Below are 20,083 nucleotides of genomic sequence, written 5' to 3'. Positions count from 1 at the left end.
AAAAAAAAAAATAGGTTTGATTGAAATATTAACAGAAATAACCGTTAACTCTATGGGTAAATTTTTTCAACAGAAATAACCGTTAACTCTATGGGTAAATTTTTTCAATAGAAATAACCGTTAACTCTATCTAATTATAAAATTTTGTGTTTGTCTGGATTGTTTGAATAAATTCTGTTTTTAATAAATTTAAAATATTTATTATTAATTTTTTAAAGAATTGAATTAAAATTTGGTACATAAAATTATAGTAAATTTATGTATAAAATTTATTTAAATTCAAATAAATCGATAATTTAATTTTTTTCGGAATTAATCAGAATTTTCAGACGACTAAATCTTAGTTGAAGAATATTTTTCAAACAATTTACCTAAAATATGAACAAATATAAATATTGATATTAGAGAATGATTTGATATTTTCCCTCTTTTGAAAAAATAAAAAGCCATATTCATAGAACTAAAAACTCTATACATTTTTTTTTATATTTGAATTATTTATTTATAGCATATGTTAAATGAAGCCCAAAAGAATTAATTTAAGTTGATTAATTAATATTGAAAGTGTGTCCCACTTAATTATCTCATGATTAGGCCTATGAAACCCTAACATTTTAGGTTTATTGTTTTGATGAGCATAAAAAGAATGGTTCCACTTCCACATTACACCCTCCAAACACTCTCCTTTCTATCATTTTTCCACACCTACCATCACCAATCCATCACCAATCATGTCACGATCACACTAATTTCTCCAATTATTTACCTAAATTATTGTTTCAAATCTATATGAGAGGATAGTTGATCAAGAATTTTATTTTGGTTCGAAAAAGGAGATAACACAATTAAGATATATGGAGTTGATCTCATTTGATTTGGCTCTTGTAGTTGATAAGTTAATTGAAAGCCCATTTAGTTACGAACGAGAGAAATTAATACACGTGTAAATTCTCAAAATCACTTGGGTACTTTACCTATTGATTGTAATTCCAAACGGACTTTTCATAGTAAGGAAATTTAGAAAGGATAAGGGTCCAGATGTATTTTCCGAGATGGATTGAGCTTAAACTACCTTTATAATGAAACGTAAGAGGAGAAAAAAAATACAAATTTTATTCATTAAATTTTGATGGCAATAAACGAACAATTTATTTATTCATATGAAATTTTGTTGTCATTTCCATGTAACACCAAACACAATTATTCTATTCTTAAGCAGTCTCTTGATGTAAAAGTTTAGATCTCTTTCTACACAACTACTAAACTCAATTGAACTATATTGGAGAGATATGAATATAACATAGGGTAATGTGAAAGGAAAGTAAGGCTCACCAACATAGTGTCAACCCGAACCTAGGAGACAAGGATTTTTCATTCATCTGTAATGTAATAAAAGAATCATAATGCTATTTTTACCGAACAAAGGAGATATGAATTCATCATTCAATGGTGTAATGTTCATAAAAATGGTGTCGCACAACGCACAACGAGTGGTAGATTTGGATAAGTTGTATCGTGAAACGAGCTTTAGACTAAGGTTATTTGGAATATTTGAAAGAAACAAACATGAATTCCATGATAAGCATCAAATTTGTATCATATTCAAATCACAATCTCACTAAAGACACGACAAAAACCAAACCAATGACTTTATTTATTTATTTATTTCTTTAATATTGAAAATCAAAGACAACATAGTGTAAAGGGTGGGACCAATTTCATAATTGAAAGCGTCTGTCTGTTTAATAATCCTTACATATAATTATAAAACTAATATCTCACCGCTTTGCTTTTCATTTTTTTTAAAAGACCTCATATCACTATAAACAGAGATACATTCCTTACTTACAAATCCATAATCATCCTCTTAATTAGTCGATGTGGAACTCCTTCCCAACAATCCTCCCATCGAATAAACTACATCATAGAGCCTCCCTTAAAGTCTACGGAGCCCTCGAACAACCTCTCCTTAATTGAAACTCGACTCCTTTCTCTGGATCCATCGAACAAAGTACACCATTTGTTCGACACGTGAGTCACTTTTCTACTACACCTTCGAGATTCACAACTTCTTCGTTAGACATTTGAGAATTCTATTGACATGACTAAGTTAAGGGTTTGACTCTAATATCATTTTAGAAATCACGAATCTCTATAATTGTATGATATTGTCCACTTTGAACATAAACTCTCATGATATTACTTTTGATTTCCCATAAAGGCTTCATAGATAGTGCCCTTTTATAAATTCATGATCATGCTCTAAATTAGCTAAGGTAGGACACCCTCCTAAAAATAAAAATAACAATACTGATATTTTTATTACTAGTACAGCAGGGTAACGTAAAAATTTAATATTCTAAAAAAATAATTATTTATATATGTATATATATATATATATTAATAATAATAGTATAAACATATGAATTTAAATCATAATGGTTACCTAATTAAGATTTAATATTCTACTTGCGAAAAAGACAATTCCACGGCAGAACCGTTTGAGACCGTTTGCAGACCAGATGACATCGAGACTGATGAGATCAGGTTAGCTGCCTTGCCTTGCCATGTACATACAATACAAAGATAAGGAGAGAGTTATTCTTAACTTACGGATCTCTCTCTATTCCTCTTTCCTCTTTCCTGAGACTGTCCGTGTTGCGAACCACTGTACACTTTGAACATAATCTCTCTCCACTGTACACTTTGAACATAATCTCTCTCGCTTTGCTTTAGACTTTCCAAAAGGTCTCATTCCAATGAATATGTATTCTATAAATCCATGATCATTCTCTAAAGTAGCCAATGTAGGACCCGTCTGACACTCTCGATAGAGTGTTCCCTACCTTCCACCCATCTATTTATCTCCCTGCGTTACCCCTTTCTCAACAAACCTCTCTCTCTCTCTCTCTGTAGCAAATACAGAACTCAGTCTTCCAACCTTCATCCATTCGCTGGTTTTATGAATGGATCATTCAAGCGGCCAACAGGTAAGGATTAGAATGGTTTTTGTTCAAGTTCTCAAGATATCCATTAATTTCAACTCTTGATTTGTTTGTTTAATTTTACTTCAGGAAGCTCAAGCCCAACCACTGGAGGACATGGTGGGCATGATTTCATGTCCAAAAGTGCAGCAAGAAAACAGAAAGGCAATGAGGCCACAGCCAGAGCAAGTCCTGAGATGCCCAAGATGTGATTCTACCAACACCAAGTTCTGCTACTACAATAACTACAGTCTCTCCCAGCCAAGGTACTTTTGCAAGTCCTGTAGAAGGTATTGGACTAAAGGGGGAACTCTAAGAAATGTTCCTGTGGGTGGCTCTTGCAGGAAGAACAAAAGACCTTCACCTTCTACTTCATCTTCTTCCTCTCCATCTCCATCTTCAAAGAGATCATATGATCAGGCTGCCAATTCTAGCTATGCTAAGCTTCTAAATCAATCAAATGGAAGTATGGGTCTTTTTGATACCCACAACAACTATCATAATATGTACAGTGGATTTGGTAATGGAAGCTCTGGGGAGGTTGAACATGCGTCTACAGAGACTGCTACAGCAATGAAGCAAGAGTTGCTACCCAGTGGAGATCAAAATATGGTTTCTTGGGGATTTCCATGGCAGTTCAACAATGGGGATGGAAATTACATGGGTGATCTTGATTCTGGAAGAGAAAGCTGGAGTTTCAATGGAAATGGAATTGCTTCGTCTTGGCATGGGCTTCTCAACAGTCCTCTAATGTAAGGTCTAGGAGTGGGTTTGTTTTGTGGTAGTGTGCGAATCCCCTGTAATATTTTCATCATACCAAACCTTTGATCTAGCTATCAGTGTTCTGGTTACAGAAAGCAAATTCAAACTTGGATAAGCTCTCTTTTCACTTGTTTATCTGTTCATTACCTGATAAGTCAAGGAAATTTCTTTTCTAATCCTTTTCCAACTAATACAGTTTCACACGGCTCATGGGTTAGTAACATTGTTTAAAAGAAGAAATGGAACCGATTCCTTGTTAGGAATCACGAACCTACACAATAGTATGATATTGTCCACTTTGAACATAAACCCACAATGAAGATGTGTTCCTTACCTATAAACCCATAATTATCCCTTTAATTAGCCAAAACAATCCTCAACAATCCTACTCTCAAACACAGAGTATACCATAGAGCTTCCCCTATGGCTTATGGAGCCCTCAAATAGTCTTTTTTTAATTGAGTCTTGACTCCTATCTCTGGAGCTCTCGAATAAAGTACACTATTTGTTTGATACTTGAATAACTTTTTCATTACATCTTCGAGGCTCACAACTTTTTTGTTTGACAATTGAGGATTTTATTGAAATGACTAAATTAAGGGCATGACTCCGATACCAGGAATCACGAAATCTCCACAATAGTATGATATTATCCACTTTGAACATAAGCTCCCGTGACTTTGCTTTTGGTTTTCTCAAAAGGTTTCTTACCAATGAAGATGTGTTCCTTACTTATAAACTCATGATTATCCCCTTAACTAGTCGATCCTTAACCACCCTTGCCATAAGCATTTCTTTAAAAAAAATTATGAAAGCTTAGGGAGTGTTTGGTACAATTCTAAAATGTAACACAGTTATTTCAAGCTATCCTAAGTTTCTCAAATTATGCAGCTTACTCGAACTAGTAACTAAAAACTTCAATTTACAACCATCTCATTGATAAGCTCTCATCAAGGGCATAACAACACCTTCCAACACTACAATCTAAGCAGAATCAACAGAACTCATCAAGCCTTAAAGGTAGAACCCAACAGAAATTAAGCTAAAAAGAAGAGAGAAATGGCACTAATTCAAACGCCTTGAAACTGTATCCAAATTGAAGATGACATTTCATAGGGTGGGTAATAGTCTGAACACCAAGTAAGTACTGAACGGGTGGCTACAACAGAGCTTAGCAAATTTAAACAAGTGCTGTTTTCAAGATATTCCGCCATGATTGCAGCTAGTTGATCTCTATATTCCCAAATCCAGCCCCCCCAATATTAAAATCCAAAACAGAGGGGGCACAATAATTTTATAATAATTCACATGGGGAAGGGGGTTAATTCGGGTCCCTTCTCTATCCAATGGGGTTACAATTTCAGTAAGAATAAGCACCGAATTTGGGGTAGATTTTTCCCCTAAGGGATAAGATTTAGGCGTGAGAAAATTCAAAATAGTCAACAGATTCAGTTTGAAAATTACGCGTGCATGATATTGTATGTGATTTTCAATGGGGCATTTTGTCAAACACATTGTAAGCAATAACAATGACTTACAGAAATCTTGGGGGGACAGCGACATAGCCATGGGAGAGGGGCTGCTGCTACTGCTGCTACTGCTGCTGTATCTGCTGAAAGACAAAATTACGGAATCTTCCAAGTTCCGAGCGGGCTGAGGATTGAAGCTTTTTTACCAATTCAGATTGAACCGAGAAAGGATCCTCCGAGTCTCTATCGAGCCCTGCATTAGCGCTAATAAGATGGCAGAGTTTTGGATGTTGGTATCCGATAAAACAAATGGAAGGGCCCGCTACCAGATATCGGGTTTCGCACCTCTCTTTTAATTACAATCTTAAATTGTAGTGGGTCCTTATAATATATATATTAATTATAATAACCAAATTTATAATTTTACGTAATATAGAGATGACAAATACAGACTAGACAATATCTACTGGTAATGTATTTAGACCGTAACAATGAACGACAAGTTGTGTAAATATTGGGGACCACTAAACAACAATGGAAAATAACTCTAAAATAGTCCACTTGCTAAATCCTCAATGAGTAGGGTTTGGCCACCAAACTTGTTATTCAAAAAATGGTTGAATAATCATCGTTGGAAAATGGGTAATCAATCAGTCAAAAACAGAAACATGTTGGATTTGAGAGTTTATACATTCTTACCATAATCATGTTTTGTCTCAAATCCACCATCAGTTCACCTAATTATATGGATATATCTTTCATTTTTTTCACCCTAAACATACCATATGCTATTATGGTGTAAATCCACCATTATCACACACAAAAATGATCACAAGCTCGGACTTCAATACATTTGTCATCTCTACTACAACAACCTAAGATTAGCCCTTATCATTTTGTCGAGTAGCTTCTATTTTGGCTATGACCCACTAAACTACTCTTGTTTCTTTCTACTATTCAAATCAGCAAAAAGATAAGATCCAGATGTGCTTTTCTTCGCTGTTTCTGCACTCTTCCATCTAATCCTCAATCCATTACACAACTATAACTTCCAGACAGATGTAACAATGGAGATGATCATCCTAGCCTTCTTCTTCTCCTTCACATGGAAGTAGTTCCTTGTCCTTCGTACGGTCTTCCATGGCAATATAACTGTGAGATCTCACGTTAATTGAAGAAGAAACGAAACATTCCTTATAAGGGTATAGAAACATTTCACTAATAGACGCGTTTTAAAATCTTGAGAGAAAGCCTAGAAGACAAAGCCAAAAGACGACAATATCTGCTAGCGGTGGGTTTTGGCTGTTACAAATGGTACTAGGACTAGACACTAGGCTGAGGACGCTAGCCCCCCAAGGGAGTGGATTGTGAGATCTCACATCAGTTAGAGAGGGAAACGAAATATTTCTAATGAGAGTGTGAAAACTTCTCCCTAGTAGACGCGTTTTCTAATAAGGGTGTGAAAATCTCTCCATAGTATACGCATTTTCTAATAAGGGTGTTAAAACCTCTCCCTAGTAGACGTGTTTTCTAATAAAGGTGTGAAAACCTCTCCCTAATAGACGTGTTTTCTAATAAAGGTGTGAAAACCTCTCCCCTAATAGACACGTTTTCTAAGAAGGGTGTGAAAGTCTCTCCCTAGTAGACGCGTTTTCTAATAAAGGTGTGAAAACCTCTCCCTAATAGACGCGTTTTCTAATAAAGGTGTGAAAACCTCTCCCTAATAGACGCGTTTTCTAATAAGGGTGTGAAAACCTCTCCCTAGTAGCCACGTTTTCTAATAAGGGTGTGAAAACCTCTCCCTAGTAGACACGTTTTCTAATAAGAGTGTGAAAACCTCTCCCTAGTAGACGCGTTATAAAACCATGAGGCTGACGACGATATGTAACGAGCCAAAGCGGACAATATCGGTTAGCAGTAGGATTGTGCTATTACACTAACATAGCTGGAATAGCCTCCATTGAAACAGACAACATCGTTTCTCAGTAGTTCCTTCTCGGTGTTCCTCGTACCTCGCACCATATACCTTCTTTCTCAACATTTACGGCTTCCGTTTCCACACACAATTCTTCATCTACATTGACTGCATATAAAGCATTAGCAAATGTCAGACGCCTATTTCAGAAAGTGGGATGTTCCTTTTTTCATCCAATTATATGATACTTACAGAACTATGTATCTTTAATTACGTCTAACTTTCTAGGCAATACATTTCTAGTCATGCAATTACGTTCAAAGCTCATATACAAAAGAGAACTATCATACTTGCAAGTCAAACTTTGTTGCAAGAAGTAAATGCTTGCTGCAATTGATTCGAGAGAGAAGCTAAGTGATATGAACCAAGAGACATCAATCATACAATATATTTCAATGAAGATGTGAAGAAAATATTGTTGAAATCATCAAAAGTATTTCAATTCATGTCACAATGAAGAGTTTTTATTTACTTTAGATTACAATTACATAATGGCTAATTATGGCCAGTAAGTATGAATGTTACAACTCTTAGAATGACTTTAATAGTTTCATTTTGAGGCTATATAAAGCCATGTATGTTGTATTTGTAAGGTAGACTTGGAAAATATAGAAAGAAGCATTTGTGCTTTTCTTTAGCCAATGGCTAAGTTTCTTTGCAATTCTATGTAGTTTAGATTGCATGTAGAATCATTCAAGCTCGACATGATCAATCTTGCTTGTGGAGTGATTCGAATCTCAAACAAGTGTTTGAGATATTTGATCAACAAGAGTCATTCAAGCTAGACATGATCGATCTTGCTTGTGGAGTGATTCGAATCTCAAACAATGTTCTTGCCTTGAGATATTCGATCAACAAGGTAATCCGAATCTTATTCCCCTTGTAGTTGATTCCTTATCTTATCACTAAGCCTATATTATTAGGAGTCACGACTTTCCACAATAGTATGATATTGGCTACTTTGAGCATAAGCTCTCATGGCTTTGCTTTGGGCTTCCCCAAAAGGCCTCATTCTCCAAATTAGCCAATGTGAGACTCCCTCCCAACAATCCTCAACAATCTTTCCCTTGAACAAAGTACACCATAGAGCCTCCCATAAGGTCTATGTAGCCCTCGAACAATCTCCCCTTAATCGAGGCTCGACTCCTTTGGAGCTCTCGAACAAAGTACACTCTTTGTTCAACACTTTAGTCACTCTTAACGACACCTTCGAGGCTTGCAATTCTTTATTCGACATTTGAGGATTTTATTAACATGGCTAAGTTATGGGCATGGCTCTCATACCATGTAGGAAACGCGAACCACCACAATGGTATAATATTGTCTACTTTGAGCATAAGAAACCCTCTCAACAATCCTCGACATGTATAATGAGACATTTGAACTGGTGGAGCAATTTTCAAGAGAACTAACTCTATTATGTCTACAATTCCTGCATAGAAGGACCAAGAAGAGCTGGAAGAACATGTCGCTGGCAAGCAACATTGTCTTAATCATTCAATTATTTGTTTCTGACATTCCCATTAGTACATTAAGGAAAAGCTAAAGATCAATAAGATGAATTTTCGTGGAGGAAAGTATGGATCGAAAACTCACAACCCAGCTAGATACTTATTCAAATGATAAGAATATAAACAAAAGATTACATATACTCCACCTAATCAGCTTAAACTTGAGTTAAACAATAATTCAGCTTTCAAACTCCTATCATTCAACAGTGTTTAGTAGTGTAATTGTAGTAATTCCTGAAAGAGACGTGTATTTGAGCAATTTCGAGTTGAAATTAATAGGAAGAACATGATTGTGATTATACCCCTAGCTAGTCCATGTTCGTTGTACGTGAAGAACAACTAGAAATTATCCAAATAACAAATAAACAGCGTACATTATACCTTCGTTGCAGGATTTTCGCGGCACTGTTCTGGACTCCATCTCGTAACTGTGCGCTCTTCAATGGAGTAACTGTCCAAACACGAAGGAGAAACAGAACGGTTTCCGTTGCTATTGACAGTAAGAACTAGCAGAGTTTTTGCAACGCTTCCACAAAGCCGAATTGTGCAAAGAAAATCAGACCAAACTCTCAATCTCCCATTTTCATTACTTCCTTCTCCTTCGGACAACACAAGCACAGCAAATTCAGAGTGGACGAGAGCCGGATGGTGACGGTAAGCAACAAAATCAACTCCGTATTGAGATCCAGGTCTCACAACCCAATTCTTCATCCGAAGATTTTGATAAGCCTTGTAAAACTCAGGGAATGTAGCCTTTTGCGACTTCATATAATGCCAGAGTTCATCGAAATTCTTTTCACAATCCTGTCCATCGACAATTTTAAGGCAATTCAAATGATAAGACAAGTAAAAAGCCTCCTCCATGCCGAATTGAAACCATTGCTTATCCTTCTCGGCGGAAACAATTGGTCGACCGAAACAAGCGCGATTAAGAAGTTCGGCTTGTTCTTCATCCGCTTGATAAAGTACACTACAACTAGATAGTAATCCTTGAGCGTCAGATTGTGTTAGAGAAGACTGGAGCTGAAGTACAATCTTCGACATGGGATCTGCTAGAGCTTTGGCTTCTGAACCCTTCCCTTTCCATCTCGGCCCCATTTACGCCGCCCTGAGAGAGTTGAAACGGCGAAATCGAGGGTTTAAGATTGAATCTATGCCTTCGAATGTCAAATAACAAGAACTGGTTTCGTTCGATTTTATCCGTTTAGAAGAGATAAGAGAGATCGATGAAGATTGAAAGAACACCTAAGACCTAGAGAAGGAAGAAGATTAGCGGAGCAAGAAATGAACAATGGAGTAACCATTTTTGTTCTTCTTAATGGAATAATATCTATTTATTTATATAAACTTTTAAGTTAATCTAAAGAATGTTTTGTTCCTTCTCCAACCAACGTGGGATAGTGCTTAGGGGCCAACATCCTCGCTGGCATACTACCTGATGTCGGGCTCTGATACCATTTGCAACCGCTCAAGTTCACCACTAGCAAATATTGTCCTCTTTGACCTTTCTCTTCTAAGTTTTCCATCAAAATTTTAAAACGCGTCTATTAGGGAGAGACGATTGCAGCTATTAGGGAGAGACGATTGCGGCCATAATTGGAAGCAACAGAGAACACATGGGCAGAGCAAGATTAATGGACAATAACTAGATTGGACGGTGTGCCAGCTAGGACGTTGGACATTTCTTATAAAGGTATGGAAACTTCTCCCTAATAGACGCGTTTTAAAACCTTGAGAGTAAGCCCAAGAGGAAAAGTAAAAAAAAAAAAACAACATTTGGTAGCGGTGGGCTTGGGCTCGACTTAAACGAACAAAGAACTATCACCATATGAGTTATTCATAGCATTCTGAATCCTCAAATTTGGAAGAAAGCTCTCTACAAAATGAAGAAAACTCCTACAAAATCCCATTTCTATTTCTGCGGTTTCTTCCAAAGCACCCCTATCTTTCTTAGTACATTCACATTTTTCTTTTTCACTAGATCGTCATCCGAATCCTCCGAGTACAGCGCCCCGATCTTACCAGTAATGGCGTTGTAGCTGCTGTCCATCGATCCCGCTCTGCCCACGAGCTCTCCATTGCTTCCAATCATCGCTGCAGCCGCCTCCGCCGCCTTCCTCCATTGCTCCGACTGCACCTTCACCCTTCTCAGCTCCATCTCCATTTCTGCATTGGCTGCTTGTGCTGCCTCGAGTTCAGCCACCCCTACAGATTTCCTGCTGCCCGTGCTTCGATCGGCATCTTCCGCTGTAATCCCGAGCTTCTCTATGGTCGTGTACGTAACGAGTTCGGTCGTTGTTTCGTCCTTCACTTTGGTCTCGATCGTGTCCCTTTTACTGATTTCAGATATCAGCATTTCATTCTCTTCTGATATACTCTGAAACTCTGTCTCTTTGTCTAACAGATTGGTCTTTAAATCTGCAATGCAGTTCTTCAAGTCATCCAGCTCTTTCTCTAGTCCGTATACTCGGTGGCTCGATAGGCTCTTCTCGAGCTTACAACTCAACTCCAAATTCTCTTCCGTGATGCTCCTTAACTCGGTTTCCCTGTCGCGTAACTTCGCCTTGAACTCGTCTATTTCAACTCTCGATTTCTCTAATTCCTTCTTGAGTTCAACCTCCCTTAGATTTGTATCAGGCTTCACCACGGCGGGTTTCGGTTCGAGGGTATGAAGATCTCGTCTACCCCGGTATTCTGCCCCGGCAGCTTGTTGCTCAACCTCCGACTGCAACGAGCAAAAATTTGCAAGGGCGGGTTCTAGCTTACGAACAAGCGTCTCCAGTAAGCTTACGTGTTCCCGGGACTCGTCCAGCTCTAAAGTAACCGAGTTCCAATCTTCGAAGGCTTTTGTCGAATCAGAACCGAGCAACTCAGCCATTTCTTTTGCAATATCCAATTGAGCTGTAGCTTCATGTATGAGTGCTTGAACTTGAGTTTCTGATACTTCACAATCTTGCAGTTGGCTTTTCATGGTTGCCATAATCGAGATGGTTTCCGACAGTACTTGTTTCAATTTACCGTGCTTCTCGTTCACTGATTCGACATGTTTTGTCTGAAAAGCTTTGGATTTATCGACTACGAGAAGTTTGAGTTTAAGCTGCTGCGTAACGTTCGCCATTGCTAAGGCAACGGAGTCCACGGATTCCGACTTCTCAGTGACCTCAGGTGCAGAGTGCAGCGATTGATCGTCTTCTCGTGCCACGTTCTGAAGCTCGTTAGTATGACCTTGTTCGGAAGATGATGGCTGATGCTCCTTGACAATTGATGTTGCGCTGGACACCTCCGTATCTACTCGGGCTCGGTCTTTCCGTGACTTAGACGAATGTAGCTGCTCCTTGGCCTTTTTAAGATCCTTCTGAAGGATGGAAATCTGAGACTCCAACTCGGATATTCTGATTTGGTACTTCTTCTGAACAAGAAAGAGAACAAAGATTTGAGACTCGAACTCAGATTACGTAACAGCCCAAACCCACCGTTAGCAGATATTGTCCTCTTTGAATTTTTCCTTTCGGGCTTCCCCTCAAGGTTTTTAAAACCCGTTTACTAGGGAGAGGTTTCCACACCCTTGTAAGGAATGCTTCGTTCCCGTCTCCAACCAATGTGGGATCTCACAATCCACCCTACCTAGGGGCCCAACGCCCTCGTTGGAACACCGTTCGGTGACTGGCTCTGATACTATTTGTAATAACCCAAGCCCACCACTAGCATTTGTAATAACCCACTTGCATTAAATAGTGTACCTCTGATAGTGGAGTCCTGGGCGACCTGCCAACGACCTTCGGGCTCCTTTCTTTCAATATCTTTCCCGTTTGATTGGACGAAGACGACGAGTCGCACTTCAATGCTGCTGGTTTAACCTGACGAGCAGCTTTTAAAGAGACCTTCTTGGGTGCCTCCAATGAACTTCTGGAATCAAAATACATCAATCATTAGCACTAGTTTTGCTTATCACATGAGACTTTTAAAGACCATGGCAATTAGCAATTAGCTGATAAGTTTGTTAAGAAATGGTGTTCATAGACTCATAAATAAGGTGGGTTAGTATCCTCGTTGGCATACCGCCCCGTGCATAGCTCTGATACCATTTGTAACAGCACAAGCCCACCGTTAGCAAATATTATCCTCTTTGGACTTTTCCTTCTGAGCTTCCTCTCAAGATTTTAAAACGTGTATATTAGGGAGGTTTCCACCCCTTAAAAGAATGTTTCGTTCCCCTCTCTAACCAATGTGGGATCTCACAATCCACCCCTTGGGTGCTCAGCGTCCTCGCGGGCACTCCGCTCAATGCCTAGCTCCGATACCATTTGTAACAGCTCAAACCCACCGCTAGCAGATATTGTCCTCTTTGGGTTTTCCCTTCTGAGCTTCCCCTCAAGATTTTAAAACGCATCTCTTAAGGAGAGGTTTCCACAACCTTATAAGGAATGCTCCGTTCCCCTTTCCAACCGATGTGAGATCTCACAATCCACTCACTCGAGGGCCCAATATCCTCGCTGGCACACCGCCTGGTGCCTAGCGCTAATACCATTTGTAACAGTCCAAATATTGTCCTCTTTGGACTTTCCCTTCTGGGCTTCCACTCAAGGTTTTAAAACACGTCTTTTAGAGAGGTTTTCACACCCTTATAAGGAATACTTCGTTCCCCTCTCCAACCGATGTGGAATCTCACAATCCACCCCCTTGGAGGCCCAGCATCCTCGTTGGAACACCGTCTGGTGTCTGGCTCTGATACCATTTATAACAGTCTAAGTCCACCGCTAGTAGACATTGTCCTCTTTGGGCTTCCCTCAGGGTTTTAAGACACGTAGGGAGAGGTTTCCACACCCTTATAATAAATGTTTCGTTCCCCTCTCCATCCAACGTGGAATCTCACATTGATCCATTTGACAGATTGGTGGAAGTCATAGGCACTCGTTCAAAAAGAAGCAAAGATGCTGGATCATCATCAGGACAAGCCATGTCCAGCAGAGCAAAAGCATATCTCCATCGCTCATCGAACGTAGATTACACATAAAAACATCGAGAAATGATATCGACTTCACTTGTTGTTCGACGAGCACAATGAGACTAATAATGAAGAACAACTGAACCACAAACAGCATCCCTTTGTCCCATTCATGAATCAAATACACATTCAACTTCAAACAGCAACACCCATTTCCAGAAAATGACCAAACAACATATAAAAAAAGCACTAAAAATCACCTGGATTTAGAAGTCTGCATCACTTCCCTTCTGAAAAAACACCAAAAAAACGGATTTGAACAACAGTTCCCTCACCCACAAGCCAAGCAACTCTGCAACAGATCAAGTTCATAGAGGAAACAAGAGGGTCAAAGCTCGTTCATGGAGAAACAAACTTAGATATCACAACCAAAAGAAACCACACCTCAGCCCCTCTATAATGGTTTCAAGGGCCTACAAGAGTGTAAAGTTCCACAAATAACCCTTCCCCCAGATGAGAAAAAAGGGGTAAATCCAAGCCTAAGAGGTGCCTTTTAGTAACTTCCCAGAGGCAAAGGGCAAGAATAATTAAATGCTAAGAGGGTTTGAAATTTGAAAACCCCACATGAAAAGAAGAGTTTTTGAAACGGATGAGAAAGAAAACAAACAAAAAAAACTGCCCTAAACTTCTTGTTTTGTCCATTATTCACCAAATGAAGAACAATCTGTAAGCCCTAGAATTTAAAAACCCTAAAAAGTAGGTTCAGAATCAAGAGGAATGTGGCATTAAACAGTTCATACCGAGCTGCAGAAACATGAAAAGGGTATAAATTAGGTTTAAAGAACAGAAGAAAAGGGCAAACCTGGTGGAAATGTGTGCTCAAGCAGCCATTTTTGTAGATGAAGAAGGTGATGAACGACGAAATGGAAGCGATTTTGGATGTAATTAAAGCGTTGAAAGGAACAAAAGCCTGCAAGTTTCAAGCTCTCGAAGTCCGAGGCAGAGCAGAGATACGGTTTAATAGTATTTATATGAAGTGAGCCATTTAAAAGGTTTGAGGAAACATTGGCCAAGGCATACTAATCATACTTGACCACCAGCAGCTCTTTGTTGGTTCGCACTGTATCATTAGCAGCTCCATAGTTTTAAAATGTGTCTATTTGAGACAAGTTAATCTGTTTCAATATTGGGGGCCTCACATTCAGTACTGGCACACAGATGTCTGACTCTAAAACTATTGGTTAGCTCAAGCCCACTACTAGTAGATATTATCATCTTTTTCGTTAGATATCACCGTCACCCTCGATTATAAAATATGTCTGTTACGGAGAAGTTTTCACACCCTTAGAAGACATGTCTTGTCCCTCTCCCAACAGATATTTTATAACTAAATTTGTAGTTCAAAAAATATTTTTTTTAGCTTAATGTTATTTTTTTGCTAAAATGAGGTTTAAGTATTTAAATTAGTAAAATGAAGTAAATTAGAAATAATTATGTAATTGATTAAAGATAATATTGGTTTATTCAAAATGTGGGCGAACATATTTAAATTGCATAATATTGGTTTAATGTATTATTTAAAAATAAAATAAAAAATAATTAAGAATAATTTAGAAAAGGAAAACGTTAATAAATTGTTTATTTGGGTACTACGTAGGCAGCTATGTGTCTGTCCCAAAACAGTACAAATTGGGAGCACGGGACAGCTGTAAAATCATCCGATTTTAAATTATTTATTGGACAAATTATTTTTTGAAAAATGCACTGTAAAGTCAATGGTTGTTGTCCAATCCCTTTCGTCACAACCTAAAAATAAATAAATAAATAAAAATATTTATTTATTTTGTTATCCAAGCATGGCCACCAAATTTACAGATATTTAAAAATTAATTGGGTTCGCACGTGTGAGGTTTTTATTCAAGACGGAAAACTGCTCCCCAACTAGACTACATTCAATATTAAAATATATTCTGGTTTTTTATTTTTATTTTTATTTTTATTTTTATTTTAAATTTATGGATATTTTATTGGGTTTTATAAATAAATAGCTTAGTAATTGAGGTGCCATTTTATTTTCCTTTTGCTAATAAAACCTATATTTATTTATTTTTTTCTGAACCTAAATTATATAAAAATTATTTTAAATTATTTAATTTTAAAATATTTATGAAAAAGTTAAGGATAAGTCTACCTTGTGGGGATCGAAATTATTATGCTTTCCCACGAAATTTTCTATTTTACTTTTTGTAGGACACCTGGTCGAGATTTTTCATGTGGATTTTTTTCTCAATTTTTATATAATTTAAAAAAAATCATTTTGAATGATTTTTAAAATCAATACTTTCCGTTTTCAATATATAGATATATTTATATTTACACATAAAACGAGATGGGTCGGGGGCAAGGATAAAGATTAGAATTTATGTTCTCGGGTCATTTAAATCATATGGAGAAACCTCTTCTGGTTTCCTCCTTCATTTTTTCCGAATGGATCTTCAGCGATCTCGATCTTCCTTCAATAGATTATATTAATAAAGTTGAATTATAATCCAAAATTTATTGATATATATTTTATTTTTCATAAAAATTTGCGAAGAAAAAAAATAATAATAACTAAAGTGAAACCACCTGGTTTGTGAGTAGTAGTCCCGACAAACCGCCATGAAATTTGGTTTGGGGCCACTAAGATTATGTTCATTTTGGCTGTCAATATCTATGATCATTTTACAATGTGTAAATTTTGAAGCCACTAGGCTTTGTTCATTGATGATAGTTGAACTCTTATATAACGTGCGATAGGTTATATCTATTGATATAATTCACGAGCTGTTTATAACTACAGTCACGTCAAAAGTCCATTTTATCCTTATAATATTGAAATCTTCATGCAATATTTTTCAAATCATAGGAAATCAACAACCATAACAAATTATTACAAATTATATTAATGGTTGACACTAAACGCCCACGTGTCTTCGTTTAAAAAAATTAGAATTATTTGAGGTAATTGAAGGACATGAAATAATTAATTATTCAAAGAAAGATCACTATTTAATTAATTAATACAAAGTTATCTTAGTCGAATAAAACTATATTTATGTTAATTTAATTAATAATTTAAATAACTTTTTAACCTATGGTAAACAAAATTAAATTGTCGATAATATTTTTAGATTAACAGAAAAAAAAAATTCCATTCATAACTTAAGTAGTTAATTGAATTGTTTTATTCATGTTACGTGGATATTCTTTTTTTTTTTTTTTAATCATTATTAAAGTAAATGTTTATTTCTTTTAATTTAAAAAAGAAATTCGATGTGAAGTGTGAACGCGAACCACTACCTAACATTTTCGTCAATTAACCTATAATTTAATATTTTGATTTTTATTATACACCAAGTGGTTAATCAAGACAAAATAATAATAATAATAATAATTAATTAATGTTTATTTATTAACTCTATATCACTTCACCAAGACATTGACTCGCATTATTATATATTAGAAAATAAATTATGTCCATAAATATTTAATACTAGATATATAGGTATTTTTCCATTTATTATTCTTTCTATATCCTTCTAATTTATTTGATTATAAATTATATAACTTTCAGGTGCGGTGGATTAAGCAAACATTCTCATGGTATCAAGCCTTTTCGGTTTAACAACCTTGATCCTTTATTTTCAATGGCTTTTGAATCTTCCACTGTTTTTCTCCACCACCATTGCTAGCTTTGACGCTGTAGGGGCAATCGCCATGGCTGCCGCAAGCGGAGCCAATTGATTACTCTTCGGCTCCACCCTTTTGACCTCCAAATCACCCTTCGTCATACTTTGTACATACAACCTCACCTTCTACAACACAATCAATTTTCCCTCAACCAACATAGTCTCTTTCATTTTCTTTCCAATCTTCCCTTCATCCTTCACAAAAACCTTAACCTAAACCTATTGACATTCTACAAAGATTTACCTTTGGAATCTAGGCGCCCTGGCCTCTTCGCCAACCAAGTCGCCGCCGCCCTTCTCGCCAAAATTGGCTCCTTCGCCCAACATGGCGACTCTACCGGCTTCAACATTGTCTTTGTCTCTTGCTCTAGGTTTCCCCCTTCTACTTCTTAGGTTAGAAATATTATCACTGGAGCCAAGGCAGCATCGTCGCTGAGCGACGATCCCTCTTCATGGGTTAGACATATTCTCGCTGAAGCCAAGGCAGCATCACCGCTGAGCAGCGATCCCTCCGCAGTTTTCGATGATCAAGAGTGTTTCTCTACGCCTCCTCTAAACCAGGTTGTTGACATTTTCACGAAAAGTGTTTCTCAACCTCTCTTTGAATTTTTCAAATCCAAGCTTCACGTTCGTTCAAATCCGACACTCAGTTTGCGGTAAGGTGTTAAGAATATTTAGTACTAAATTATAATTTACCATATATATTAAATTTAATATTTTATTATAAGGCAAATATCTTTCCATTGGTATCTTTTCATTTTTTTTGTTATTTCTATTTATTACTCTTTTTCATATCCTTCTAATTTATTTGATTATAAATACGATAACTTTCACATCATTTAGGTGCAGTGCATTAAGTAAACATTCTCATCTACTTTATCTTTAAAATATTAATTTTATATTAACTCATTGCATATAATATTCTCACTTGCATGTTTTCACATGAACAATTTAAATTAAATCAGTTATAATAATTATAAGCGACTAACATTGGTGACCAATATAAGACACGTAATTTTAACCATATACCCTAGATTATATAGATTATTTCTTGAACATGATCTTCTTGTATGTCAATTACGTTTAAAGTTTCACTAACGATCAAATTTTTTTATGTTAAGTTGTAGAAAATACCACAAATGCGCCCCGGAAGCGACCACATATGGAGATCAAAGACAAAAATAGATTATTTACAAATGGAGATATGGAGGCAAAAGAAAGATTTTTGAGCCGATAAGCTGCAAGCAACAACAGTGAAAAAGTCGTTGCGCGCTAGCCTGTAGTTTATGAATCCCGTAGGAGTGCCCTTTAAAAAAACAAATATCGTTTCTAAGGTTAGCTTTTTGAAAGTCTAGTTTTTGTTTTCCGCAATTGATACGCTACTAATAAATAAAAATGAGCTTACCTTTTTCAGCTCCCGCTCCTTTATCATATTCTTGTGTAATTTCTATCGTCTCGTTTATTGTGGTTCCTCTGCCTTACTAGCCAGGATATTTGTCTAGATTTATATATATATATATATATAATTTAGGATAAAAAGAAAATGGTTATTTATTGAAAATATGTGTAGTGACGTGTCGTAATGAAACGGTCCTTTCAATTAAAGAGCATCTTTATGAAAGATGATTTATTGTGTTCTAATGGTCGTTGAAACCATAATTGAACTCAATTTTGTAACTGTCTTATTTATTTATTTATTTATTTTGAAAAAAAATATTATTCATTAATAAAATTCTGTCATAATTAAGCCAACAGGTACACGTGGAGTTTCATACGTGGCAGTCAAGCATTTCAACCTCTTGCATTATTGCCAAACGAATCACATCAACTTAAAATTACTAATTTGGGTTCCACCTCTTAATTTTATTTTATTTTTTTTTCCTAATAAAATATAAAAAGTTATTTCATAAAATTTAAAATCAGAATTGTAAGATATTTTTAAAGTTCAGTTTATATCCAACATTTTAGCTAAATACTTTTTAAATTGCATTTATTTCATTAATTACTAATGAAAAGCACTTATAGTTTTTAATTAATTAATGGAACAATTAACTACCGACCAAGAGTGTTAACAAGGGGTAAAATTGTAATTCAAGATTAAATATAATTTTTTTTTGCATATTATTATTGTTAATGGATTAAATATACTATTAATTAATCTTAAAAAAAATACTGACATTGATACTATAATAGACAAAACATTAATCATTTATGCAATAGTTAATACAATATTAATTGGATGTTTTATTATTAATATCTCTATCTTACCCTAATATAGTATCAGAGTCATGCAGTGAACTTAGTCATGTGAGCGTCGAAGATGTAATCAAAAGTTATTCAAATGTCGAACAAAGGATTTACTTTGTTCGAGGACTCTAGAGAAAAAGTCGAGCCTCGATTAATGAGAGACTGTTCGAGGGTTTCATAGGCCTCAAGGAAGGCTCTATAGTGTATTTTGTTCGAGGAAAAGATTGTTGGGAGGGAGCCCCAGATTGATTAATTTAGGGAATGATCATCAATAAGTAAAGAATACATCTCGATTGGTACGAGATAGTTTAGAAAAGCTCAAAAGCATCGAGAGTCAAGCTTGGATTAAATAAATATTTATAATATAAAAACTAGAAAAAGTTGGAAAATGGACGAAACAGCGTTCTTTAGTCGCATTTTCTCTCTCTGCCGCGCCCCCCGGAGCCCAGCTTTTTCGGG

The 20,083-nt window shown here is 36.3% G+C and overlaps 3 protein-coding genes and 1 long non-coding RNA gene across 11 annotated transcripts; 1 reads left to right on the top strand and 3 right to left on the bottom strand.

Moving 5' to 3' along the window:
• Positions 1 to 1,632: 1,632 nt before the first annotated feature.
• LOC111794536 (uncharacterized) lies at positions 1,633 to 5,552 on the bottom strand. The gene is made up of 2 exons (XR_002815109.2): positions 5,285 to 5,552; positions 1,633 to 2,053 (listed from the first exon to the last, which is right to left on the bottom strand). It is a non-coding gene; the product is annotated as an uncharacterized LOC111794536 (long non-coding RNA).
• On the top strand, positions 2,778 to 3,922 carry LOC111794488 (dof zinc finger protein DOF3.2). Of its 2 annotated transcripts, XM_087123655.1 has the most exons (3): positions 2,778 to 2,990; positions 3,075 to 3,250; positions 3,329 to 3,922. In XM_087123655.1, the coding sequence occupies exons 1-3, from the start codon at positions 2,967 to 2,969 to the stop codon at positions 3,738 to 3,740; spliced, it is 612 nt and encodes a 203-aa protein (XP_086979781.1). In that variant the 5' UTR covers positions 2,778 to 2,966; the 3' UTR covers positions 3,741 to 3,922. The 2 variants fall into 2 exon arrangements, with proteins under 2 accessions (XP_086979781.1, XP_023532294.2); XM_023676526.2 differs by having other exon boundaries at positions 2,788 to 2,990; positions 3,075 to 3,922.
• A 291-nt stretch (positions 5,553 to 5,843) lies between the features above and the next one.
• On the bottom strand, positions 5,844 to 10,018 carry LOC111794483 (tRNA-splicing endonuclease subunit Sen2-1). Of its 2 annotated transcripts, none has more exons than XM_087124154.1 (2): positions 9,076 to 10,018; positions 5,844 to 7,298 (listed from the first exon to the last, which is right to left on the bottom strand). In XM_087124154.1, the coding sequence occupies exon 1, from the start codon at positions 9,797 to 9,799 to the stop codon at positions 9,077 to 9,079; it is 723 nt and encodes a 240-aa protein (XP_086980280.1). In that variant the 5' UTR covers positions 9,800 to 10,018; the 3' UTR covers positions 5,844 to 7,298; position 9,076. The 2 variants fall into 2 exon arrangements, with proteins under 2 accessions (XP_086980280.1, XP_023532286.1); XM_023676518.2 differs by having other exon boundaries at positions 9,083 to 10,017.
• A 485-nt stretch (positions 10,019 to 10,503) lies between these two features.
• Positions 10,504 to 14,702, bottom strand: LOC111794427 (interactor of constitutive active ROPs 3). Of its 6 annotated transcripts, none has more exons than XM_087124151.1 (4): positions 14,509 to 14,702; positions 13,907 to 13,998; positions 12,442 to 12,604; positions 10,504 to 12,110 (listed from the first exon to the last, which is right to left on the bottom strand). In XM_087124151.1, the coding sequence occupies exons 2-4, from the start codon at positions 13,924 to 13,926 to the stop codon at positions 10,614 to 10,616; spliced, it is 1,680 nt and encodes a 559-aa protein (XP_086980277.1). In that variant the 5' UTR covers positions 13,927 to 13,998; positions 14,509 to 14,702; the 3' UTR covers positions 10,504 to 10,613. The 6 variants fall into 6 exon arrangements, with proteins under 6 accessions (XP_086980277.1, XP_023532207.2, XP_086980276.1 ...); XM_023676439.2 differs by having other exon boundaries at positions 12,442 to 12,607; positions 14,509 to 14,698; XM_087124150.1 differs by lacking the exon at positions 14,509 to 14,702 and adding an exon at positions 14,447 to 14,491 and having other exon boundaries at positions 12,442 to 12,607.
• Positions 14,703 to 20,083: the final 5,381 nt, after the last annotated feature.

Source organism: Cucurbita pepo, chromosome 5 (assembly GCF_057944985.1).
Source record: "Cucurbita pepo subsp. pepo isolate OVF chromosome 5, ASM5794498v1, whole genome shotgun sequence".
In the NCBI taxonomy this organism is placed as follows: domain Eukaryota; kingdom Viridiplantae; phylum Streptophyta; class Magnoliopsida; order Cucurbitales; family Cucurbitaceae; genus Cucurbita; species Cucurbita pepo.
Note: the sequence above shows the minus strand (reverse complement) of the source record. Positions and strands in the feature narration are given on the sequence as shown.

Coding starts and splice junctions, on each gene's coding strand:
- LOC111794488 (XM_023676526.2), top strand. CDS start 2,967: ATGGATCATTCAAGCGGCCAACAG. Junction 2,991..3,074: donor ATCATTCAAGCGGCCAACAG/GTAAGGATTAGA, acceptor ATTTTACTTCAG/GAAGCTCAAGCCCAACCACT.
- LOC111794483 (XM_023676518.2), bottom strand. CDS start 9,799: ATGGGGCCGAGATGGAAAGGGAAGGGTTCAGAAGCCAAAGCTCTAGCA.
- LOC111794427 (XM_023676439.2), bottom strand. CDS start 13,926: ATGCAGACTTCTAAATCCAG. Junction 12,608..13,906: donor ATGCAGACTTCTAAATCCAG/GTGATTTTTAGT, acceptor TTTTGATTCCAG/AAGTTCATTGGAGGCACCCA. Junction 12,111..12,441: donor CCAGGACTCCACTATCAGAG/GTACACTATTTA, acceptor TTTCTTGTTCAG/AAGAAGTACCAAATCAGAAT.